The 26,351-nt window shown below is 43.6% G+C and overlaps 1 protein-coding gene across 3 annotated transcripts in view; it reads right to left on the bottom strand.

Annotated features, from left to right (window-relative positions):
* The window catches only part of DOCK1 (dedicator of cytokinesis 1), a 268,980-nt gene that overhangs the window by 50,855 nt on the left and 191,774 nt on the right, over window positions 1–26,351 (bottom strand). For all 3 annotated transcript variants that reach the window (XM_077784742.1, XM_077784744.1, XM_077784743.1), the window contains exons 32-38: window positions 24,679–24,737; window positions 17,884–18,032; window positions 11,291–11,376; window positions 10,947–11,103; window positions 7,317–7,357; window positions 5,902–5,992; window positions 2,081–2,200 (exon numbers count right to left, since the gene is read on the bottom strand). In XM_077784742.1, the coding sequence (XP_077640868.1) occupies window positions 2,081–2,200; window positions 5,902–5,992; window positions 7,317–7,357; window positions 10,947–11,103; window positions 11,291–11,376; window positions 17,884–18,032; window positions 24,679–24,737 (703 nt within the window). The remainder of the gene's footprint in view (window positions 1–2,080; window positions 2,201–5,901; window positions 5,993–7,316; window positions 7,358–10,946; window positions 11,104–11,290; window positions 11,377–17,883; window positions 18,033–24,678; window positions 24,738–26,351) is intronic.

Raw genomic sequence — 26,351 nt, 5'->3', positions numbered from 1 at the left:
TCACTCCATTCCAGCATGTGTGTGGAGGATCAAATCTAAATTCACCTGCCCGTGAATGCCAATATCTAAGGGATGAGCCCGTGGTTGGCTTTCAATAGATAAAGAAATTGTAAATTCCCCTGGGAAATTGCTCTGCCAAGAGAAAGGGATCCTGATTTTTGAGAGGCTGAACTACACCAGCCTTTAAAAATAAAAACCCAATGTTTTAAACCAAATTTTAGGAAATCCCTCTGCTCCATTTCTTCTGCACAATGTTTGTAACTCCCACATCTCCCTCCCTTCCCAAATCCACAGCTTCCCATCAGGCAGGTTGGGGTGGGAGAGACACAGGCTCAGTTTTTTGTTGAAAACAAAACTCCTGAGCTTCTGGAAAAGCCTGAGGTGTCTGCACAGCTGCCCAGTGCTGGTGGCCTTCTTCTGCACCTCGTTAACTTAATGGGAAGGGAAATCAAACAAGTGGGATGATGTGGAGTGAACCCAGCTGGGTGATTATGGCATAAAAAAAAAGCAGGAATTGGTTTGGGCATGGGTTCAGCATCCCAAAAATGCACAGCAAAAGCTGTTTCAGGTGTTTTACTGATCACGGAGAGCTAAAGCAGCTGCTGGGCTACATTTGCAAACTGCTCAAGGAACTCAAGAAGTTGATTTAACTGAATGTCAGAACATCCCAAATGAGAGGATTACCTTCAATCTACACTGGAAACCTCCACTTGGAGCTTCCTGACATTTGCAAAATCACACAAGATGAGTATTCTCAGTGTATATTGATTTTTTTATTTCCCTTTTCATGGAGTAATGTGAAAAATTATCACCAGCTTGAGTGACCAGGAAATGAGAGAAGGAATATCTGTGAGTAGGAAAGAGCAGGTTGGAAATAAATCATCTCCTCACACACACAAAAATCCCACAGGAGTCCTGGCACTTGAGTTCTGCACAGAACTGGTGCTCAGCAGAACAATTCCCAGTGCCTGGACACCAGAAAGGACCAACAAGAAGCCATAAAGACCAACAAAATAAAACCAACAAAAGAAAATAAAACAAAATAAACCAACAAAATAAAAACAGACAACTCCTAGTTTTCCTTCCAGACAGGAATGTAAGATAAAAATAAGCTTTAGAATCAGCTGTGACCCTCACTCAAATGAGATTCTTCTCATTCACCCAGGAAAAGCTTTTTGGGCAGCAGGAATTGTCCCCAGGTCACCTCCACCAGTCCCAACACCAAACAGCCACTCCAGAATTATATTTGTACAACTTTTGTCCCAGTCCAGAATTACAATTTTTACCCTAATCCAAAACTACAACTTTTAGCATTCATTAACAACTTCTAAGTATTGCATTAAGATAAGCTATAAAATTTGACTTTTAAAGCAACATTTTTAGCAAAATTATAGAAATGATAGTTCCTATCAAATTTATTCTAGGATTTTAATCTGATTCTGCTAAAAACTCACCTGGAAAGGATGGGCTGGCTGGGTAATATTCTAATTCTACCAGAAAACACCACTTCTGTTTACTTTTAAACCCCAAGATTACACTTCTGAAATGTCTGACAAAGAGATTCCTATTTCTATACTTGGATATTTCGTGCCTGAAATACCCAAACACTGATCCATCCCTGTCTCCCACATTAACCCCCTTCCTCTCCAACACCAAGCAATGCCAAATGCAATTTCCTTCTGCATTAAAAGATGCAATTGCAATGAAATATCCTCATCCCAGGATATTTATTATATCAACCACAGACATCCAGGGCCTGAGGGAATTATTTTTGTGTACATGAGGAAAAACAAGGGGAGCTGAAGGATTCTGGTAGTTCTTGTAACTGCCAGAAAAAGTCCTCCAAATTACATGCATCACTTTTTTATTTACTCCATGGCATCATAAGTCCATATATTTGCCTTTAAAAGATGAGTTATAAATGTACCATTGATTTCTTTTGACTTTTTTTTTTTTGTAATATCATTATCTGTAAGTGCTTCCTGAAGGTCACTGGATGCAAACTATGTTTACTATTAAATTTATAAGTTTGAGAGAAAAGCAATGAAATACATTTACTCTTTTTTTCTTCCCTTTTTACCTTGCCCTTGTCAAAGTAATGGATAATTTCTTGATAGAGCTGATCTTTCAGCTGTCCTTGAGTAGCAGCCTGGTATCCATCCCGCTGGGTAAGATGTGCTGCACACGCTTCTTCTGACCACTAAATCACACAAAAAAAAGGGGGAAAGTGAAAGCAAATCCAGAGCTGTGAGTTCTGAAGTGAAATAAAAGAGAGGGGCTTTATTTAAGGGAGTGGCACTGCAGTTAATGCACCAACAAAGGGTTTTTTCACAGCTGTGCCCTTTGCTTCCTTGGGCACAAGGAGCATTTATTTGGATGCTGTAACTGGAGGCTAATTACATCCATCAGCTGGAAGGGAGCTTCTGGAGGAGGCTTCTTCTCCTCAGTGAGTTTGATGAGGGTGACCTTGGCCTGCTGATGGGTACAGCCCGCTGGGGACACAATGAACACTTCACCTCATGTGAGAGAACCCTGGAGCCCAGACCCATCAGCACAGAGGTGATGCCTCAGCTTTGGCTTTTCTATTTTTCACATTCTGTGCTGCTTTAGTGGGTCTGAGCTTCATACCAGGGGATGCTGAGCTCTGCACAGAGCAGGGAGACAAAACAATTCCTGCTCCAGCTGGGCACCAAGGACAAAGGATCCAAACCTCAGCCCAGGAGCACAAACAGCGTGGGCTGGAGAGAGAAAAACAAGCAGGGTGGGACTGATGGGCTGGAGCTGGAATGGGACAATGAACTCCAAGGTGCCAATGGAGCAGAACTGATCCCAGGGAGAGCCCCGGGAGCGCTCGTGCATTTTGGGACCATTTTGGGTCATTTGGGTGCAGCCCTGGCTGGGCTCTGGTGCTGCCCAAGGCGGATCCATGAGGAGATCCTGGAATAAATCCCTGCTTTGTTCTGTGACTCTGCCCAGCCTCTGCTCCAGGGCAGCCTAACAAGGCATCAGTTGGAAGGGCTGCAGGCAGGGAAATGAGATAGCTCCAACTCACTGAGGATCTCTGGAGGCAGGGAAAACACAATTAACTTTATCCAGCCTGCCTGCAATTAGCAGCTCTGCCTCTTCCAGCAAATGCCTGATGGATCAAGGGAAAACGTCAATCATAGGAATCATGGAGTGGTTTGGGTTGGAAGGGAGCTTGAAGCCCATCCCATCTCATCCCATCCTATCCCACCCCACCCCTGCCATGGCAGGGACACCTTCCACTCTCCCAGCCTGCTCCAAACCCCAATCTGGCCTTTTCCAGGGATCCACGGACAGCCACAGTTTCTCTGAGCAACTTCCAGATTAATTTCCAGAATTACTGCTACTTTACCTCCTATATATTATTAAATTTCACCCAATCACTTCTTGTTTTGGCCAAAATGTTTGTGTTTGTGTCCTGCAGACACGTCTGACAGCTCTGTCCTGAACTCTCTTTCTGAGCAACACAAACCTGCTGTAGCCTACAGTGTGATGGAATTTTTTTTCAGCATTCTCAGAGCTGCTATCTTCTGTTAGTTTTGCACACCTCGATTTTGAGAAAAAAATGTTTGAAAACACAACAAAAGTCTCTTTTCTTGAGTAAAGTTTCTTTTCTTGAGTGTACTTTGTCAGCTTTCAGTAATTTGGCGTCTCTCCCTCCCCAGGCAGAGCCTTCTTGCAGATTTAAAGGTGAAATTCTCACACACTCTCAGTCTTGCCCTCGATGTGATCCCATTAAAATCAGCAGGATGAAATATCTGCCCGTGATGAGTGTCATTGAAAATCCTGTCCTGAGGCTTGACAGAAAAACTCAACTGCTCAGTTACACACCCCCAATATTGCTGCTTCTCAGGCAACACTGAACTCCTCCCTCCACCTGGGCTGCAGGAGCAGGGACTGAGGCAGAGACTGATACACTTTTATAATAAAGTAATTCCAGCCTCTAATGAAATTATATTTACAAACAAACATCCACTCAGGGATGAAAACCTGTGACAAATCCTACCCTGCCATCTACTATTGATTTGTATTAGGAGAGAAAAATGGATCTTTCTTCCCATGGAGTTCTCCCACAGAATTCAAAGGAGCACACAAAGTGAGGCACTCACCTGCTCTGAACACACTCCCTAAGAACAGCCACAACTGCCCAAACTCTAATTTGAGGTCACAGGAAGTAAATTGTCTAGTCCAAGTCATGCCAGGTGAAGTCTGAGTGAGGTTTTATGGCGTGGCTTATTCCAACATTTATTCAGGAACACAGCCCCATGGAAGGGAATGAATCCTTCCTCCTGTCTAAAAGGTTCATCCACGTGAAGTGGGCACAGTGCTTTGGCACTCCAGATGAATCTTTGAGATGTTTCCTTGTGTAATAACCCTCTAATGATTTTAAAATACAGTAAATACATTTCAGAGTGTCTAAATTTAAATTGCACATGTTACACTCTGCATCATATTTAGTCTTTTTATGGCTTGGATGCAGTTTACTCAGCTCTGAAGTACGAATAATTCTCAGTGCATCCATCAGAAATTTAACACCTTCCCCTTTTCAACTTTTCAAAATAGATATTTGACGCTCACACTTTGCTGGGGATTGCTGAAATTAAAGCCAGGATTGCCAAGAACAGGTGGCTGCTGAGGATGAGCTCCATTTCCTGGATGAAGAGGGGCACCAGCAGGGTGCAATCACACAAACCCAGCTGACTTTGGGTGGGAAGGGACCCTAAAGCCCATCTGGCTCCATCCCCTGCAGTGGGAAGGGAAACTTTCCCTGGACCAGGAGGCTGCAATACACTTGCCATTGGAATGGGCAGGAGATCAAGGGGAAAATGAAATTCTCATTTATTTGTCCCTGACTGTGCTCCTGGGGGAGGCTCATGTCCTTGAGGGGAGTGGAAAGAGATCCAGCACTCCCTGGGGAAGAAAGATTTCATTGCAGGTTGTGAAATGTGAGGAAGACAAACAGGACTAAATCCAACCCTTCCAAAACCTCTCATTCTTATCACACTGAGATTTTTACTTTTCCCATTAACTGCTTTTCAAAATTAAAACATAAACCTAGGAATTCAGTGATGATTCAGTTGTATTAAATGTGATTTCACGACACAAGTGTCTGCTGGCAAGAGCAGCATCTTCCTAAGTGATAACCAGGAGAGCAAAGTGGGTACCTGCTCCCACATCTGTGACATCAGCACGTAAAAAAGCTGCATGTTAGAGACAACACCTTCTCTCCTGAATGTTTTCAGGAGATTAATGCTGCTGAAATACAGCTTCACTCCATTTCTGGCTGGCAGTGCATGGTGTTAAACACTCAAATGCTTTATTTCAGCCACTTTCTGCAGGTAACATATTATTTGTGCATATTGCAGGCTACACCAAACATTCCTTGAAGAGGAGCAATATCATTGTGCCTCTTCAAATGTGCTATAAACTGGGTAACACTGCATTACAATTATGTGCACCTTTTAAAGGCACGACCTTGGAAAGAAGGCCATTTGAATCTCTCTGCAATTTTCTGAAATCAGTTACAGACACCCAAGAGCACTCGAGCAGGGGCTCCAGCACTCCTTGCACAAAAGATCTGTGGAGAGCTCATTTACTAAAATATCTGGTTAGAGGCTTTCACACATTGTACAGTCTGGATATTTGCAATTTGGACTTGGTGGTGCTGACTTGACCACATTCCCTTCACTCCAGCTCAAGATCCACCTCTGCCACCCAGCGAAGAGCTGCTTTTCTCTGGGGATGAATTCCATGTGCAAAAGGGAGCCCAGCACAGAGCTGCTCATCAGCTTCAAGTGCAGAGTTCTGAGTGACAAACTCCCCCCTGGCTGGCTGCTGCTGGCATTTCCCAGACTCAGGATGTGTTTTGGGGTTTACCTTGAGGAGCTTTGCGTGCAGGAGTAAGGTGTAGGCAGCCTCTGTGTAGTTGTCACACTCCTTGTGCAGGTCACACAGCTTGTACAGGTACCTGCCAGCAACAAAAACAATGGCTCTTAAAAAGAGTGGGTTTAAGATGTTATTCAAGCATTTCTTTTGAAGATTACAAGGGTTCAAGTCTATCTTCAAACAAGTAAGTACTTGTGGGATGGGATAAAGTTCCCATTTCAGTGTGCAGAAAACATTTAGGACCATTTGCATTTTCATTGTGCTGTTTTTAAGGGACACTCAGGGAATCAAGGGATTAATAAGGTTGGAAAAGTCCTCCAAGACTGAGTCCCATCTTTGACTGAACACCACGAGAATGACTTGTGGTGAGTAATAAATCCAATCCAGATTTTGTGCAAGACAGAGCACTTTTACAGTTCAGCTATGGGGACAGGAATAAGTTTCATTCTTTAACTTCAATATCATCACACCTCTGGCAGGGGATTCTCTTCATTTGTTTGATGATTTTTATACCGACCGTTAAAAAAATCCCTACAAAACTATTAAAAATTGTATTTTGAAAAAGCCAGTGAAAATCCTTTCAAGTTTGATATTCATTTAATTTTGTTAACACAAATTAGAGAGAATTTGGCTGGGGGTTTGACAGTGAGAGACAATTTGTCTTTATAGAGATGCTGAACATGGCAGACCCAAATAATAAGAAATAACTTCATGTGTTTGTCCACAGTTATCAATCCTGCCATTTCCTATTCTTTTTACAAACTTCTAAAAGACCAATTAAAACCATTTAAACAACAGGAAGAGAGTTGACAAGTGAAAAGATAACAAGCACCTGAGAGTGAATCATGAATCACATTTAGATACCTAAAATAGCAGTACAAACACAAACTTCATTTTAGCACAACAGTGTAAGCAATAGTCAGCCAAAGCACAAATGGGGGCTGTGAACCCTGAGGTTTACAGAAAGCACAATATTTGCATGTTTACTTGGACTGAAAAGAGATTTTGAAAGCTTTAAGTTTAAAGTAACTATCAGTCAGGTATTATTTAACAGCTGTTTTTATTCCAAGTCTCATATTTTGTACCTCACCAGGAGGCAACATCATTTTTTGCTCAGCTTATTTGTTTTCTTCACCAACAGGAGAATTCTGGCTCCTGAGTATTTCAGTGCTCATTGTAATGGAATTGAAGGACTTGGAGAAAGGGGACAGAGATAATCTGCTGACTTTCACTACCAGCACTCTGTTCTCAGTGCAGATAAGCTTTTGAATTACTTCAGGTTCAGCCAAGGTGTGATTTTTCATCACTCCTCTCCTCCAGCCCCCAGGTGACTGCTTAATATGAACTTAATTTCCCCAATTACAGAGTCTGTGTCAGGCAGTTTGTCACCAGTCATGTTTACAAACCTTATGTACATCTCTTCCCTCTCGATCTCCTTGTAGAAATTCTGAAAAACAACATAATTTGGTTACAAAGTCTTTGATTTCACACTTTGGAATGTACACAGAACATGCTCCAAATTAAAAATTCATAATTGCGTAACATCAACCTCCAAACTGCAAAATGAAATTTGCCTCTAGTGATGGAACACAAGTTCTTTAACTCAGAAAATCAAAGGCTGGGATGTTTCATGTTGCAATGTTTTAGGGTTTCTGTCTCATTGCAAAGGTTAAGAATTTGCAAGAATAATACAGCTAGAAATTTGCTGCTGGCATTTGCAAGTCACACATCATTAACCATTTTCAGCTGAAAATTTTCTAATATACGAATTAGAAATATTTTTAAGCAACAGTTGTTGTATGCATTGAAAACTCCAAACCTTAGTCCAGCAATACATCATCTGCTCTTGGAGTCTAACAGTTTCCTTGGAAATACAAAGTTATTTTAGTGTTATTTACCTGGTTTCATATGTCACACATTAGCATCACTCTCCTCTGAGAGCCTCCAGCCTTGAGATAAACTGGTTAACAGTGCAAATATTGTAAATGCAAAATATGATAACTGGAGGAGAGATTCAAGGCATTTCTGAATCTAATTTCAAGTTTGCCTCCAAAATTTAAAGTGTATCTAAGAAAACAAAAAACCAAGAAAGTTCTTCTTCACTGAATTATATATATTTCAATGGTAAAGAAGAGGCAATAAAAGAGCACAAACCCAGCACTAAAAGTGGGATAAATCCAACACAAAAGTGATCCCTTAAAAGAGAACGGAAATGCAAGTTCAGAGACAGAATCCACTTTTCAGAGAGGAATGATGGGTTATTCCAGGGTTATTCCAGTTAATATAACTGCTTATTAGTCTTGGGTTCAATTCAGAAACAAACTGCCAGGGCCACCTCTGCCCTGTGTCCCCAAGTGCCACATCCACATGGATTTTAAATCCCTCCTGGGATGGGGACTCGACCTGGGCAGCTGGGCCAGGCCTGGCCAAACCTTTCCATGAAGGAATTTTCCCAAATATCCACCCTGAGCCCAGCCTGGGGCCGTTCCCTCTGCTCCTGTCCCTGTTCCTGCAGCAGAGCCCGACCCCCCGGCTGTCCCCTCCTGGCAGGAGCTGTGCAGAGCCCAAGGTCCCCCTGATCCCCCTTTGCTCCAGGCTGAGCCCCTTCCCAACTCCCTCAGCCCCTCCTGGGGCTCCAGAGCCTTTCCCAGCAGCACTGGCTTATGTGCAGATCAAACCCTCCCAGTTAAACTACCATCAGTGCAGATAAATTTAATCCCAGGAAAAGCTCAGGATCAATAAAGTCCCAATTAGGAACCCTTTGAGACCTCACATGGGAATCGTGCTGAGTTTCAGTGTGGGTTGGATTTTTGCAAAGGCATGAATTTCACTTCAGGTACCTGGAGAATGATGAAAAGGCTGAGTGGGCCCTGGAGGGAAAAGGGGAGTGTAAAATCAAGCTAAGGTTTGAAATTATGGCAACGGAAAAACGACGGAAAATTCCGCCCCGCGCCGCTTCCCGGGAATTCCAGCGGCTCCTGTGCTCGGTGGCTCACGGTGACAGAACCTGGCAGCAGCACATCACCCACAGAATCCATCATCTGCAAATGCCTGGCAAATTCAGCTGCCCAAAAGCAGCACCAGGAGAAGCTGTTGGGAGACACCTGGAGAGAACAAACCCCCACGGGTTCCACGCCTCCCCCACGGGGTGCCGAAATTCCTGGCAGGAGGCTCCGAGTGCTCTCACGAAGGGAAGGAGAAACAACTTCACCTTCCCCGGGGAATTTTCCCAGTTTGAACAGTGTGTGGTGACTGGGATGTGCTGTTCCCCATCCTGCTTGGAGACCTGGCAGGATTTTCCAGCAGGGTTCTGCTCGGGAGGACGCCGTGACCTTTCTGCAGGCAGCCCAACAGCACTTGCTGCATCACCAGCCTGTGACAACTCTCCAAGTCCCTCCCCTTTGCCCATTTCCCAAATATCCTGATGCTTTCTGATGTGCAAAGAGAGGAAAAACAAACTAAAAATAAAGGCCCAATTTCGGGTTTGATGCCTTAATCTCCTCTCCTGCTCCAGTGGGCACTGTTTTGTTCATGGCTGATGAGAAGGGGGCGGTGTAAAGGCTGCACTGCACGAGGCCAGGACTGCATTAGATGCAAAAAAAAAAAGCTAAAAACTACATTATATTAAAAAAAAAAGCTGCGCACAATTTACTTTGCTCTTTCCTGAACAAAATCCATAAACCAGATCACATAAATCACAAATATTGGCTGTGCCTCATGTATTTGAGCAAAATCAAAACTTTGATTATGATATGGGGAGGAAAGCTTGGAATTCTCAGTGGCAAACGGTGAAAAAATTAAATTTAGTTCATGTTATTTTGAGGTCTCTGAAAGTTATCTTTCATGGGTGCTGATTTTTGAGTTGTAAAATCTCATTTTCCAGATCTCCACCAAAGACCATGAGTGTGAGTACAACGGGAACAATTATTGCTTCCAACTCCAGCCCAGATGAACCAAGATTTTTGTATGGGGTGAAGCTCCAAAATTTCAGGATCTAAGAGGAGGAAATTTCCCATCAGTGAGGAAAACAAGCCAAGCATTTCCTGCTGTGAATCAAATAATACCTTGAATTCCTCCAAATAATTTGAATAAAGGCGCTGAGCAGAGAGCAGAATATAAAAATTATTGTAAATCCAGGGAAATTTTAGGAGTAAATGGCAGAGAACTCTAACATTCTGTATGTCAAGTGGTTTTCAGCACAGAGTTGTTTATACATCAATTGTAAATGCCAATGAACATGCCCTGTAACATTTCTCCTTAAATCTTTCTGTAGAAACAATTAGAGAAGGGATAATCCATGTTTTCACAGATTTGCCCTCACCAAAATAGGAGAAAAATAGGAAAAAAACCTAAAGCATTCCAAATTTCCCCAAGAATCCCAACAGACACTCTGCTTGACACAGCCCTTTGTTAAAGATGCAAGATTCTGAGGGTAATGGGGGTTTGGGTGATTTTATGGTGATTTTGTACTGGTTTTATGGTGATTTTATGATCATTTTGTGGGGATTTTTGGCGGTTTTGTGGCAGTTTTGTGGTGGGTCTTTGGGTGACGTGCAGGTGATTTTGTGGTGCTTTTTGGTGGTTTTCTGGTAGTTTTGTGGCGGTTTTAGGGTGACTTGGTGGTGGTTATGTGGTGATTTTTGGTGATTTTGTGGTGATCTTGTGGGGACTTCGTGGTGATTTTTGGTGATTTTGTGGTGATTTTTTAGGTGATTTTGTGGTGATTTTTTGGGCGATTTTGTGGTGATTTTGTGGTGATTTTTTAGGTGATTTTGTGGTGATTTTTTAGGTGATTTTGTGGTGATTTTTTGGGCGATTTTGTGGTGATTTTATGGTGATTTTTTAGGTGATTTGGTGGTGATTTTTTAGGTGATTTTGTGGTGATTTTTTGGGCGATTTTGTGGTGATCTCATGGTGACTACGCAGCGTTTTTGTGGCGATTTTGCAGTGATTTGTGGTGGTTCTGCAGTGGTTTCACAGGGAATTTGTGGCAGTTTCATGGCGATGTTGCAGTGATTTGGGATTTTGGTGCTCACCAGCACGTTGACGGTGCAGCTCATGCGGTTCTCCTTGTTCTCGTCGTGCATGATGGTCCTGTAGTCCAGCAGCCTCTCCATCAGCCTCACCACCAGCTTCACAAAGGTCTCCCCGCTCTTGGCCAGGTATTTGTGCTTCCTGCAGTGCTCCAGGAGGCTGAAAAACCAATTAAGTTTGCCTTGTTAATCACATGCAGAGAAAAACCTTGACTCAGGTGCAGTTTTAAATACTGCGCATCGTTAACAGATTTTAATTATTTCTGGGCTACAAAGTTCATTGTAGTCTAATTGCTCTCTCTCCTGACTTCCCCGTGACATAAATTTTGCTGCTGATCAACACTTACATTTTGTCAAATAATACTTTGTACTGCTCATCTCCACGGCCTCCTTCCACTTCATGATCCAGTTTGGTGATGATCTCGTTTTCGAACTGCAATTAAACAAAGCAAGCGTAAATAATCAGCTGGCAAATATTTCACTTTATGACTGTAGCCTCAATGCCTCACAGATTGCTTGGGTGCCTCAGTGAGACGTTCAGCCCCTGCTTTAAAGCTTGATTGACTTTTAGAGTTTGCAGTCTCTGGTTTTTCAGACTCTCCACGACCATCTCCTGCCCTACAAGGACTTCTTTGGTTAAAGGAATCATCGTTTGTGTGGTTAAATGAAGTGTAAATATTTGCATTATGGAAAACTAAAGAAGGAGATTAATGACAGGACTTGAGGGCAGGGAGAAAGGAGACAGAATGTCCTCAGCAGCAGAACTAAACACAAAAATGCTGGGAGCTGTGTGAGAGAGGAAAGGCAACACCTGAGGCTGGAAAACCCTGCTGAGTGCACCCCCAGCATCCCTGACACCCCTTTCAGCACACAGACACTGACTGCAGCAAACAACCTGATCAAGCTGTTAATAAACCCTGCAGAAGGGATAGGAGTAGCTACAAACAACTCCAGAATAATTTTATTTGGGCAATATTAAAAGTATGCAAACTTAAGTGGCCAACAGAATATGTGTGAAATGCAAACTGGGTAATTCCATGGATTTGTAATGATTACAGAGGGTTTTAGCTCTGCTAGGAATGGATGTGTTCTGTTAGTGGAGGAGAGCTCACTCCAGGCCTGCTGCTCTGCAATAAATCAGTGAAGTCACCAAATTCCTAAATCTTCATTAAATAAGCACAGAGAGGCACAGGATTAAAGACAGAGATCTCAGCAGGAGAGGGTGGGAGGGCTGGGAGCCCCAGCAGGGGAGTGGGAGCCCAGTGCTCCCAGTGGGAGCTGGGTGACAGAACAGTTGTCACCAGGTTTTTTCACTGTCACTTGCTTAAGCCACCCCTAAGCATGGTGAGGAGAAGCACGAGAACAAAGAGTACCACCAACATTTTGTAAATGTCAAGAGATGCTCTTTGCATCTGCAGGTGATATTAACAGCACATAATGACACATGGGGAAAGAATAGATTACCTGGATCATAAAATATTCTGGGATCACTGAGTCCAGCCCTGGCCCTGCACAGACACCCCAAAAATCCCACTGAGAGCATTGTCCAAACCCTCCTGGAGCTCTGGCATCCTCGGGGCCGTGCCCATTCCCTGGGGATCCTGGGCAGTGCCAGCACCTCTGGGGAAGAACCTTTCCTGAGATCCAACCAAACCCTCCCCTGACAGAGCTCCAGCTGTCCCCTCAGGTCCTGCCCCTGGTCAGAGAGAATACAATGAATCCATTATTAAAATAATGACAGGAAGATGAGAAAAGGTAGGATAATGCAATCCATCTCCTCCCAGATCCAAACATGCTCCCACAGTATCAGAGAGTTGAGTAAAACACTGAAACAACACAATGATGAAACAGAGAAGTCACAAAAATCCTGCTCCCTAATGAGCCCAGAATAAAATTGACTTTCTAAGCCAATGTGAAAAATGACACTTGCTGCCAGCCCCAGCCCTGCAGGTGATGTATTTTTTAGGAAGAGATTACTCAGAGAGAGAAGAGCAATTACATTTGTCATGCAGGATCTCCAGGATCTTCCCACTATCAGTTTCACTTAAATCCTTGTAAATCCATGCTTTGTTGGGCCATTTCCCCTAACAGCCTCTTGGGCTGAACAGAGCCAGACTTGTGGCATTTTGGGGGTTTTAAGGATTATTAACAATATCTTTGCTCTTCAGTCATTCCTGATATTTCTCATGGAGTCGCTGTGATGCTGATCATCTGAGCCAAATGAAGAAATGTTATTTAACATCAGTTAAAATTCCTTCTGTGGCCTTTCCATGGAGGAAGATTTTAGCAATACCAGCTGAGGTTCATTCCCTATGATGGGAGCAGGAATGTGACCCTGGAGCTGCACGAGCCAGTGGCTCTGGGACACTGCACCTGGCATCTGTTGATAAACTCCATTTTTACTTTTCTCTCTTTTTTTTTTCCCCTAATGCACTGAGTTTTTATAAATGCATTACATTTAATTTAATGCATAAATAAGCCTGCAATTATTGTGATGGGATTTAGTCTCAAATGAAGAAGTGCCAAATCTCCAGTGTTTCCATTAGAGCCAGTGCCACTTGCTGAGGCCTGGGGGGAATATCTGCACCATCAGTGAGCCGCACTCACATCCTCCTGTTGACACTGAAAGCTCCAGGGGTGGTAGAGGAAGATTACAGGACATTTTTATCCACTTTTCCTCGCAGCTGATCAAGATCTCAGCCTCTCTTTAGGATGAGAGTTTGAACTTGAGCAAAGAGCACCTCCAGTGCTTCCTCTGCCTTAATCTCCCACCTGGAGCAAATAAATCAGGGTGAACCATCTCATGTCAACTCAACTGATCACTTCTTGGCTTGGGTTTATCTCAAGGAAGGCTGAATTTGTAGCACTGGCTGACAAGTTAATTTTGCTGTAGATGAGGAGGACTTTCAGCCCTCCAAGCTGCTATAAATTCATTTTGATGTGGGCTAATAATAATTTGCCATATAAAATTGAAGTGACAGATCACACCACCAGAAATTAGTCCTAACGCAAAAATGGCACCCAAGTACAGCAAAACTTTGCTCAGGGGTTTCTGTGAAAGTTGGTGGTTATTCCCAATGGTTTCATCCATTCTCTTTCCTATTTTTCCACGGCATTCCAGCTGGGAAACAGATCTGGAGCCATTCAAAATGATGGGATCATCTTGGAGGCCCCTGCATTACCTTTCTCCCTTTCTTCTCTAGAGTGAGGGATGATTACTGATCTCTTCCAAAAGGCCAGAAACCAAGAAAAACTTACACATTTACATTTCAACTGTAGGTAATTAAAAATGTTCCTTATTGAAACCAATCCTTTGTGGGGGGATTAGTTATTTGGATTTGAATGTTTAGTGGGATCACAGGAACTGGGAGAGTTATTTATTGTGTCCTGTCTGCAAATCCACAGCACAGGGAAAGGGAGCTTAACCCAGGGCTCAGAAGGGGCAAAAAAAAGCTTAATAAGGAATTGTAGGTTCTGAAAGCCAAGAGAGATTCTGATAAACTAGGGGTAACTTCTGACTAGGGGGAATTAAATCCATCTGAAATTCACCAATAACCAGCACGTAAAAATCAAATGCTGGTGTGGCTGTTTGGTGATACTGAGATTTATTGTTAAATGGTAGAAATGGGCTCAACTCCAAACAAGCAGAACGTGGTATCAGCAGTGACACAGGTCTGGAAAAGGTGAGTTAAAATTTAAGCCAAGAGTGCTGGTAGGAAATAAGGAATGAAGTCACAGCTGGGAGCAAGAGGCACGGACACCAGGAGCTTTCCATGCTCCAAATTCCACATTCCAGCTGAGGGGTTGTTTCACCTGAAGCTTTTCCTTCTGTTGGATCCATCCCACTCACCTGAGCAGGCCCTGAACAATCAAACCAATTCTCTTTCATCATTCCTGTGGCTCTGACAAATTCCCTTTGATCCGGAGGCTCTGCTCCTCACACTGGCCACGGGAGAAGCCAAGGGGAGAAGGAGGCGTTTCCTTCCACAGGGCAGCTTCAGTCCCACACTGATTTTAGGATGGGATTCCTGCTTTGAGGTGCAGGCTACTTTGAATTTTTATAAAGGCTTCAAAGCACCTCCAGAGGGAGAGGACAAAATGGGCAACTCCAGCTTTTAATTCAGTCAGCCTTAATATAGTTCTGTAAAAACAAGGGGTATTTATCTTGTTCTGTCTCTAAATACACTAGGAGAAGGAAAAAAAACCCAAAATTCTTCTGTCTGTTCCTGGTTTTACCAGGCAAACCCAAATCCTCCTGAAATGAAAACCACCACAGGGAAAGCTGCCTGTTTATCACACAAACCATCACAGCATCGGGGGCCTGGAAAAAACTGTAATTCCTCCCCCACAAATCATGAGGTTGATACATCTGCTGGAGAAGTGGAGCCAACCTAAACCCTTGTTGATGTGACTAATAAGGTTAGATAATTGGATTTCTGGCAGATTAGTTTAACAGCAGCCAACCATGCCATTTGGAAGTTCTCTCTAGAAGAGTGCTGGACAAGGATAATTGGTACTTGCATATAAAGGATATAAAGCAGCACATTACATCGACCCATTAAGCATCAAAGCTTGCCTAGGTACTGGTAATATTATCTATTTCTATAACCTCAACACAAAAGAGACAAAAAAATGAGTGAGGAATCTACAGACCATGCAGCCCCACTTCAATTCCTGAGGAAACCACAGAGCAAGAGCTCATGAAAGATTTTTTCCAGGTACACAAAGGGCAAGAAAGTGACTGGGAAAAACCAATTTACCAAGCTGAACATGAAAAAAAGTGTCCCACTTCAACGGAGCCTAAATGTGTCCTGGATTGCATCAGCAAGAGCATGGCCAGAGCAGCAACATGACCACTGCACTTGTTGGACCAGGGCTGGAATTCCGTGTCCGGCTCTGATCCACCAGCTGAGAGAGCCCTGACAAGCTGGAGATGGTCTAAAGGAGGGTCACCAACATGGGCAGAGTGCTGCAGGACCTGCAGTGGTTGAAGGAATTGGGTTTGCTCAGCCCAGAGAAAATCCAACTCAAACATTCCAACACCTAAAAGGTGCTCAGAGAGGAGATGGAAGCAGAAACGGGCACAAGCTGACCCCAGGAAATTCCATCAGGAAATAAAAAGCAGAAAGGTTGAATCACAGAATCCTGGAATGGTTGGGGTTGGAAGGGAGCTTGTGTCATTCCAATGCCTGCCACAGGCAAGGACACCTTCCAAAGGCCAGGATCAAACACTGGAATAGCTCATCCAGAGAATTGCTCAAACAAACCTCACTGGAAATACTCCAAACTGGGCTTCAGGTGGTCCCAGATAACCCAACCTAATGCCCAGATTAATTCCAGAGGTCTCATCCAGCCTACACTTTCCTTCAACCCTCTACTTTTCCCAAGCCTGTGACCTTCATCCCCCAAAGGCCAGCCTGAGATACTCAGCAAACTCAGAACTGCATGATCAGTGGACAGATTGATTATTCCTTGTGGGATGTGGCTGGTTCCTCCAAACACATGGAAAAAGGTTTGTTTTTTTTTTTCCCTCTGCACCTGTCCTGTCAATGCTACATCCATAAAGAAGCTACACTGCCACAGGAAATATTATGTCAAGTACAACCCCAGATATCTCTGACTTGAGGATGAGGAATTTTTCTTAAATGGCAAAAAAAAACCTCCCTAAGTGAAATATTTAAGACATTCATTTATTAAAATCAGCCAACTATACCACACAAAGCTGGTTTCCTTCTGTCAGGAAAATTGAAGGCCATAAATTTAGCTATAAAGTCACCCTCGGATTTTTCATGATCTATATAATTGTACAAATAAAAAATGACAAGCAACAAAAGAGAGCATCTGACAGGAAACTGTTTAAATGGCATCCCAGTGAGCATTTCAATCTTTACAGTAGCACTGGAGTCAAACATGAGAAAAAATGATTATGCAGTAATTGGATGAAGCCAAAACACAGTTCACAACCTCTCCACACACCATCCAGCACAAAACAAATCAAAGCAATGAAGCTGATGCCATTTCCCTTGCTTAAGTCTCTCCACGCAGATTTTCATTTACTCTGCCTACAGATTTATTAAGAGCTGCTTCTCCATAGCAGCTCACAAGAAAAGTATGGGAAAGGATAAGGTTTTTCATCTAAGAAAGAAAACTGCCAATAGAAAGGGAAAAAAAGCAAACAACGCATGTCAAGTTTTATTGCAAAATTCACAAGGGCATATCCTGAACTGACAGAAATCTCACAGTGGGAAGGAGCTCCACTGGCTTAGTCCAAACCCTACCTGGCCTAACTAGTCTTAAACTCAATCCATGAGCAAAGTTTCAAGGGAAGCAATGTCAGATGAATGATATCAGGAAACTTTCTTTCACTCCACTTGTCTTTCAAAAGTTGAAGTTATCAGGAAAAGATGGTGTGTGTGTGTATTCAAGGGCTGCCCTCAGCAGTCCAAATCAAATAGAATAAAAATGCTCCATTACTATTTCAGATTTTGCAGTGCCTGTAGAGCAAGAAGCAGCACAGACAGTGCTGGATTGCTTTTTTTCCCTCTTCAAAATCCATAAAATGGTAAGGAAAATCAGAATTATAATAGAGTAGAGATGATAAATCCTTTCAGGTTATACTTTTGCCACATTATCAGGCTTCCTTTATGTCCAATTTATCTCGGGAGCAAACTCCTTGTGTGAGTCACGGTGACAATTTAAGACATCTGTCTTTGCTCCTGTGCCATAACCAAAGGTTTCATTTGCTACATGCAAATCTCTCCTTCAATAACCACTTCAAACCCACAGATGAAAACTCCACAGCCCCTCAGGAGTTGCAGGAAATAAGCAAATCCATAATTATATTATTCCTTAGAAAAATGAGAAATAACACAATTCCTTATGTTTTGTCAAAGAACAGCCAAATTTTCCTTGCTTTAAATGCCTGCAGCTCTCTGCTTACCCTCTGGAAGCTCCTGGTGGAGTGGAATTCACACTGCATCATGTCAAAGAAGATGGGGATCGTGGCCTTCCGCAGCTCCGTTTCTGGGATCAGGGTCATTTCCAGGATAGGCCCCACCATTTCTGGGATGAACTTGATTTTATGCTGACCTTTAGGAGAAAAGATGCATTTCAGAGTGAACAACCCTTGGCTTTGGTAGAAGATGTAAAAGCTGTATTAATATGCTTATGGCGCATAACAAAGCGTGTTTTAATACCTGGCTCGACTGAAATATTTATTATTTTTATTTATTTATTGATGATGATTATTACCACAATTACAATTATTATTAATAACAATTTTATTATCATTAAATTATTATTATTATTTAATTAATAATAATGATTACCACAGGAGAGGAGGCATTGTCTAACAGCAAACCAAGAGGAGTTGTTGAAGCAGTCGTCAAGCTGAGACTCGCCACATTTCCCACTCCATATTTTCACACCCAAATTTCCAGGTTTTATTTTAGAACACAATGTGTGGCTGGCAGGGAGGAAGGCTAAAAGGCACATCACTTGTATTAACTTATTTAGACTCCTGTGTGAACAAAATGTTCTCGGTGTCAGTCTATCAAAGTGTCACCACGAGTGCAGCCTAACAGAGCCTCGAGACATGAAAGCACAGCTCAGCCAGCCCACAATATGTCTCCTTTCCTCAGAGCTGAGCTGCCTGCAAAACCTGACTGCAGACTGAGCTTCCCAAGAGAAAGCTGCTCCTCCTCCCATCCCTGCTCTGCTCCATACAGGGAAGGCAAATTAAAGCTTAGCAGGAGTGTGGCACCTCATAAATATTGGAAAAAAAGCAGGTTACTGTTTGTATTATTGGCTAAATGGATGCAGAGTGTGTGTGCTGCGAATTATCTGGTGGGTAAGTCCATGGAAAAATCATCAGGATGGTTGGAGTTGGGAGTGACATTAAAGTTCATCCAATTCCCACCTTCAACTATCCCAGGTGGCTCCAGGCTGGCCCTGGGCACTGCCAGGGATCCAGGGGCAGCCACAGCTGCTCTGGGCACCTGTGCTGGTGTTTCATCACCTCCTGTACCATGGTGCTGGAGCAGCACAGCCCTCAGAGCTCCAGGCAGAAGTTTAGGAAACACAAAGACATTTCTCCATCAGCAACAGGTTGGGATCCACTGGGAGCTCAGGACAGACCTGGAGATGTTCCTCACAAATGCCCTCTTAGGGATGTTTACAGCCAGGTTCAAACACTGTTTCTATACCCAATATCACGCTTCAGACCAGATTCTTTGGATTCCAGTCCTCAGTCTCCTCCAGCCCTCAAACTCTTGCTTCCCACTGCAGTAACCAGTGGTACAGGACAGCAACAGATTTCAATTCATTTTTATTCCACTGCACTACACCACTGTGACAGTAACCAGTGAAGTCTTTAATTGGTAGTTTCACTTTGACCAGAACTAACATAAATCTCAACAAATGTAATCAAGAAAAATCCTTTACCACCAAAACACGCTCCTTTTTTTAGCAGATATAATTTAAGTCCCTTGATTTGGCAAACTCCTGGATCCTATTAGCATTAGCAATCGGATCAGGGTAAATTAATACTCAAGGAAAATGGTGACTCTGGGTGCTGCTGCGGTGCTGGGGCTGCTCAGGAATATCAAGTGAGAGGCCCAAAGCTTTTTCCCTCAGTCTCCTACAAGGATGATTACACTGGACCTCTCAGGTGACAGATTTCTTGTGTTATGCCTGAGGAGTGTCAGAGCCCACGCTGCAGAAAACAAATAACGGAGACAAAGCTGTTCATCACGCGCCGCCTGAGCTGCGAGTTCTCCCTGTGCCACAGAGGGATCTTCCATTGCCTCAAGCACAGGAATTCCCTCAGAAGAGGAGTATCTTTGGAACTTGCGATGTGAAAAATCCACACAAGATTAGAATCTTCGATGAGAGGATGATCTGTTGGCAGCTCTCTGGGAGAAACCCCTGAAGCAGGAGCCCTGGGTGATGTCTGTCCCACCATAGGTGGTGACACTGCTGTGACAATGTGATCCTGGGAGATGCTGGGCCACCAAAGAAAGCACTGGGAGCAAAGCAGGAAGGAAAACAACCCTTCCCTGGCCCCTCAGGGCATCCATCCCCCTGTCTGATAAACAACCCAGCAAGGAATTCACCTTTTTCTTCCCCACAGGGATGTGGGAACTCCCACGCAGAGACTCCAAAAGTGACAAGTCTGGGAGAAAATCGAGGAGTCTCTTCTGAAAACCAACTCCTGCAGCTGCTTTAGGAACCATATGCAAAAAAAGCCCCCTCTGAACATGCAAAATCTTCCCCTTGCAGCACCTTGTGCCTGGCCATGGGACGTGCTCACGCAGCAGGAAGGGACCTCACCACAAACCAAGCCCAAGGTGCTCTCCTTGCTGGACAAAGTGTGATTCCCATTTTCCAAATTCTTCCCATTTCAGTCTGGGCCACAAAAACCTGTGAGTAATTTGCCAGCAGCCTCCCCTGTGCCCCAGGCCGGCTGGGAACGCGGCTGACTAATCCAGAGAGGGTTATGTGCAATGACTTTATTTATGTAACACCCAAAGTTCAGGGCTATTTTTAACCCTGCCCTTCCCTCCCAGCACAGCAAGGGCCCTGTCAAGACACCTTTGGTGACGTCAAGCGCTGGGAAGGGACGGTGGCACTCGCTGGTGACACCAGTGACCATTCATTCCCCTTCACCTGGAGGAGTTTCTCTTCTCCATCTCCCTCCAGCTGGCTTGGACGTCACCAACACCTCCGAGCTGCCTTTCCCTGGCCACCTTTCCCACCAGGATGTCACCTGAAATGTCACATTATTCCTCTGCCACGCAACTGTGGGTGCACCAACCATCAGATCAAGCACTGCCCCCTGGGCAGGACCTCATTGCATCACAAAACCCATTCCAGTGCGTGGTTTTCCAGTTCCTGCATCTCCAAGACAGGCCACGGCCTGTTTGATGCTGTTTTGATGCTTTAATGTCTCAGCAAGGTTTAAGAAGCCCCAGTTTCAACAAAACACTGACTCAAAGTAACACATTTTAAAGTTCAGGTTGTGGTATGGAAGGAAAAAAGCCTCTGAAGTGCTGTTCTACACTATAAATGTTCTTTTTTTTTTTTTTTCCCTGCTCCTAAAAATAGGAAAGTGTGATTATTGAGGCCTCCCCTGCATCAGAAACAGAAAGCCAACTGAAAACTTTAAGAATTCTTATTTTGCTATATAATTTCAGAAAAAAAAATTATACTTTTAAATGCACATTATAGCTGGAGGACTGCCTTGCTCCCAGCTGGGAAATTTTAACTCAGCAGGCATCATGTGTTAATCATGGTATTTAGAAACAAAACCTGGTAAGACAAAACATTCATTTTTGAGGCTTTTCTATACCCTTTAATCCATAAATCAAAAGTCAGGCTTGGTTTGATTTCATCACATCTCATGCACAATAGCACAGAGATAAAAAAACCTGTGTTCAAGAACTCCAGAATTCCAGCTTTTCACTTCTGATTTGGTTTCTGAACATACACATGAATAATCTGATTAATGCAGTGAAGCTTCCAAGATAAAAGTGTCAGGCACCCCCCAATCGATTCCCATGCAGCAAGGAGCTGGAATTCCTTCTTAATTGATGCTGTGACAGGGATGAGATTGGTGAGGAGCCAGAATGAAACATGATCCACGAGTTTAACATGGACTCTCTGTGTGACAAAGAAGATGAGGAAAATCAAGGTGCTGCTCAGGAGAAGCACAAAAGCTGCCTTGGACTGGGATCCTGCCTCACATTTACCTTTCCCAGCTTTTCTTGGGAAGAGCAGCAATTTCCTCACTCCCTCCACATGTGGGATTTTGGCATTAATGATCCCACTAATGGATCTTAGAGAATAACAGATATTTGAGTTTGAGGAGGTCACAGAGGCATCTTACCTGGATAATCTCCATTTATAAAAAATCCATTAAAAATAAAAGGCTTTCATGACAGCACAGAAAGAAATATTGAAGAAAACACTACCCCTTGTGCCAATCGATTCCCAAAACTGCAGGGGAAATTATTATCCTTGTTAATGGTGAGAAACTGAACCCTGGAGCAACTAAATAACCTGTAAAGAGCAGCCAGTGACAGCAGCAGTAGTGAAAGGCACAAGGCACTCCACAAAGCCCAGCCTGGATAAAACAACCTCAGTTAACACCAGCTGGATGGAAAAGTCTGTGTCAAACTTTCTATGTTCCGACCACTAAATTCTGGGAAAAGTTTAAGAATCCAAAGAGGCCAGAAATATTAGTGAGGAGAAAAGGTGGATGAAGGAGCTGGGAAGGGGCTCAGCCTGGAGCAAAGGGGGATCAGGGGGACCTTGTGGCTCTCACAGCTCCTGCCAGGAGGGGACAGCCGGGGGGTCGGGCTCTGCTCCAGGAACAGGGACAGGAGCAGAGGGAACGGCCCCAGGCTGGGCTCAGGGTGGATATTTGGGAAAATTCCTTCATGGAAAGGTTTGTCCAGGCCTGGCCCAGCTGCCCAGGTCGAGTCCCCATCCCAGGAGGGATTTAAAATCCATGTGGAGGTGGCACTTGGGGACACAGGGCAGGGGTGGCCTTGGCAGTGCTGGGCTGGACTTGACTTTTCAGAGAATTCACAGAATTCCCAGGATGACCAGGTTGGAAGAGACCCTCAAGATCACCGAGTCCAACTCAACCACTCAACTCCACCCTGGCACCCAGTGCCACATCCAGGCTTTGTTAAACACATCCAGGGATGGTTTAACCTCCCTGGGCAGCCACTCCAGAACTTTATCACCCTTTCTGTAAAAAACTTTTTCTTAATATCCAACCTGTATTTCCCTTGGTGCAGCTGAGGCTGTGTGGTCTGGTTCTGTCAGTTCCTGGAGAAAGAGCCCAAGCCCAGCTGGGCACAGCCACCTTCCAGGAGCTGTGGAGAGTGATGGGGTCACCCCTGTATTGTAAATGCAGTGAACTTGGTGGGAAAAAATGCTGATGTCTGACTCCAGTTCAGAAGGCTGAATGATTTTTTTACTATACCTATACTATAATATATTAATATACTATTTAAAGGAGATACTAAACTCCATACCTACTTGTTCTAACTCCTATATCTAACTCACAACTCGTGACCCTCTCTGAGCCCAGCCCCAGGTGGGTTGGATTGGCCATCAGGCTCAAACAATCCTCACCAGAATCCAACCAAGAAATCACCCCAGGGAAACAATTCTCCAAACACATTCCACATGGGAAAAACAAGGAGCAGAAACAGAAATTGTTTTCTCTTTCATTTCTCTCTGTGCTCCTCTATGAAAATCCTGAGAGAGGGAAGGATGTATCTGCCACAGCTCTGAGTCTCCTTTTCTCCAGGCTGAGCACCCCCAGCTCCCTCAGGGGCTCCTCACAGGGTTTGTGTTCCCAGCCCCTCTCCAGCCTTGCTGCCTCCTCTGGACACATCCCAAGGTCCTTCCCAAACTCAGGGGGCAGAGCTGGGCACAGCACTCGAGGTGTGCCCTCAAACCTTACCAATTACCAACCTTTCCAACCTTACCAATTACCAACCTTTCCAACCTTACCAATTACCAACCTTTCCAACCTTACCAATTCCACGACTACACAATTGTGGTCCTGGAACAGGGATGGATTTGGCTAATTACTCACCCAGAGGCTGCCACAGCCCACGCTGGCTGATGCAGCAGCAGGCACGACACTGATTTTATTACCTGCCTGTCAAGCCACATCTCAGCCGTGCCCTAAGCTCTAATCTGTTCTCCAGACACTTAATTCACCCAAGATGCTTCTAATAAAAAGTGAACTCAGCTGCTCTCTGAAGCCTTTTCTCATCATTCCAGTAGATAGGATGCAAATTCTGTGATATCAAATACTTATGAACCCTTGGCACTCTCTTCTCTTAGAAATGCTGGGGTTTTTCAACTCCCAGCAACAACAGCTCAGGCAGAGATAGAAGTGAAGTGGCAAACGCTTTATTTCTGATCATTTAAGGAAGTTTTGATAAAACTCAGAAGAGCTGAAGTGTCTGTGCTGTTAAGCTCAGGATAATGAAATCTGGCAGACGAGTACACTGAGGTCACAGTAAATACTCAGTTTCTCATGAAATTCAATCTCTGTACAGGCAAATTATACCCAGGGAGCAGCCCAGGCTGGAGAGAGGCAGAGCTGCCTCATTTACCTATGGGCTCCAGGGAGCTCCAACTCCCCAGGCTTTCCTCAGTCACTGATGCTGCCAGACAAGGCTGAAAAGCAGAGTTTAAGCAGAACTTCCAGGCTGAGGTACTGAGAACATTGGACACATCCATTTTGCTACAGCTCCAGGTACTGTGTCCTCAAGTGAGTAAATATAAATACGTGTGTATATAGATACTTTTAAGGGGAAAAAGGCCCCATTGAATGGGTATCACCATAACAATGGCTTTGTGTTCAGAAGAAGCTGAAACTCATAAAAAACATGAGACACATAAATATTAAAATGCATGATGTACCTTCCCAGATTGTGAATTAAATGTGCAGAGGTGACTTGATTTCTTAAATCACCTGATTTTTAAAAGCTCTCTGCAGGCATACTTTTGTTTCAAGAGGAAGTAAATTCATTTTGAGAATCATGGAATGGTTGAAAGGGACATCAAAGAACCATCTCATTCCATGGGCACTTTCCATAGAGTGATTCCTCCAAGTCCCATCCAACCTGGCATTGAATTTTTCCAGGAATATCCCTCTAAAATTGTTTTTTGGGAACCCTGAAGGACACATGCTTAGGATACTTACCCAGGTTGTACCACATGTCCCTGATCTCAAACCCAATCTGCCTTCTCATGTCCCCGTACCTTGAAAAGGGAAACAAAACCAACATTAAAACAAAATAAACCTAAGACCTACAAGCAGATAAATCTCATTTGCAAATCAGCCTTCAAAAAGGGAAGAGGCTCCAGAACAGGTTCTCAAATTGGTCTTACACTACTGAGATTGGCTACCCCCATCAGCTCAGCAATGCTTCTGTCAGCACTAAAATTTGGGGAAAAAGGGTTTCCAGGCTCAACAATTCCAACATTCCATGGTCCCAGGCAGAGCTGGGAGCCCACCCACCCTAAAGCTGGTGGCACCAACACCTCCCACGTCCCATCAGGGTCGTTTTCCACTCCCCTCCTCTCACAGGAAAGCTTTAATGAGGGGGAATCATCCCAGTGCCTTCATTAAAAATGGGATCAGAACCCTGATGATCCCCAAGGATGCGTTTGAACATGGAATATTTGCAAATTAAAGATCGTTACTTAAGTATCAGGATGAGCCAAACTGTAATATCTGGCAACTTGTAGGATTTCTGGGGGATAACAGTGAGACACCCAGTGATTAATATGGATTAAAGAGAATCTTCTGCATCATTAAGAATCTGCTATTATCTAATGCTTAAATGCAATGTTTAGCAAAACCTCCAAATTACAATAATTAAATTTTAATTATTAAATATTTGACATTTTAATTGAAATATGTACTTAAAAAGACGGGTGAGTGTGATATTGAATTAACTGATTAATTATATCCCTTTTGACACAGAGGTTCCTTCACACAGCAATGGAATTGCCTCCAGACCATGCATTTATTGAATCTCAAATGTATTGTCTTGATTCCTGCCTCCAAAACCTGATTAAACTGAAAATAACAATTTGCAAATTCATTATAAAGAAAGATTTACAATTTTGCAAACTTTATTAAGCAACCACTTCAAATTACTTCATCTATTTAGTTATATTAGCAGTGAGAAATGCCTGTTGATTCCTTGAATTCCTTCAGTGAGATAAACTGCTCTGTTTATTATAAAAATCACTCCAAGAAAATGTGTGCCTGTGGTTGCCATCCTGACAAGCAGGAATTATCAGTCCACAAACGTATTTGACAGTAATTTCCAGCTCAGCTTTTGGCTTTTTTCAGGTCAGGAGTCTGAGCTGAACTAAAATGCACTCGTAGGTGCTCATTAACACTGGGCAGAGAGAGCAAAGGGATTCTAAATTTAATTAAATAAAATTTACCTGCAACACCATCTCAATTTCCTAAATAAAATACACCTGCCTTTACAAAACCAACTCAATTTTCATAAATAAAATACACCTGGCTCTGCAACACCAGCTCATTTTCCTTAAGAAACCTTTATCCATAATGTTATTTATGGTATTTATAGCACAAGCCCCAAACCCTAAGCTCTGCTTGACACCACTTTTCCACTGAACTTGTAAATATTCCTGTTTCATCAAGGAAGCCCCACGAGTCCCAGGTAGAGCAGATCCTAAAGTGCTTTAAAATTCTCTTTCAAGGCTCAGGTAGAGCACAGCTTCCAAAGGAAACGCCTCAAAACTCAGGTGGAGTTTGCAGGGCAAAACTTGGCTCCCATAAAAAGGGATGGGACGTGGAGCCCCTCCTGAATTTTCTGGTCAAAACCCAAAAGC

This window comes from Lonchura striata, chromosome 7 (assembly GCF_046129695.1).
Source record: "Lonchura striata isolate bLonStr1 chromosome 7, bLonStr1.mat, whole genome shotgun sequence".
Taxonomy (NCBI): domain Eukaryota; kingdom Metazoa; phylum Chordata; class Aves; order Passeriformes; family Estrildidae; genus Lonchura; species Lonchura striata.
Note: the sequence above shows the minus strand (reverse complement) of the source record. Positions and strands in the feature narration are given on the sequence as shown.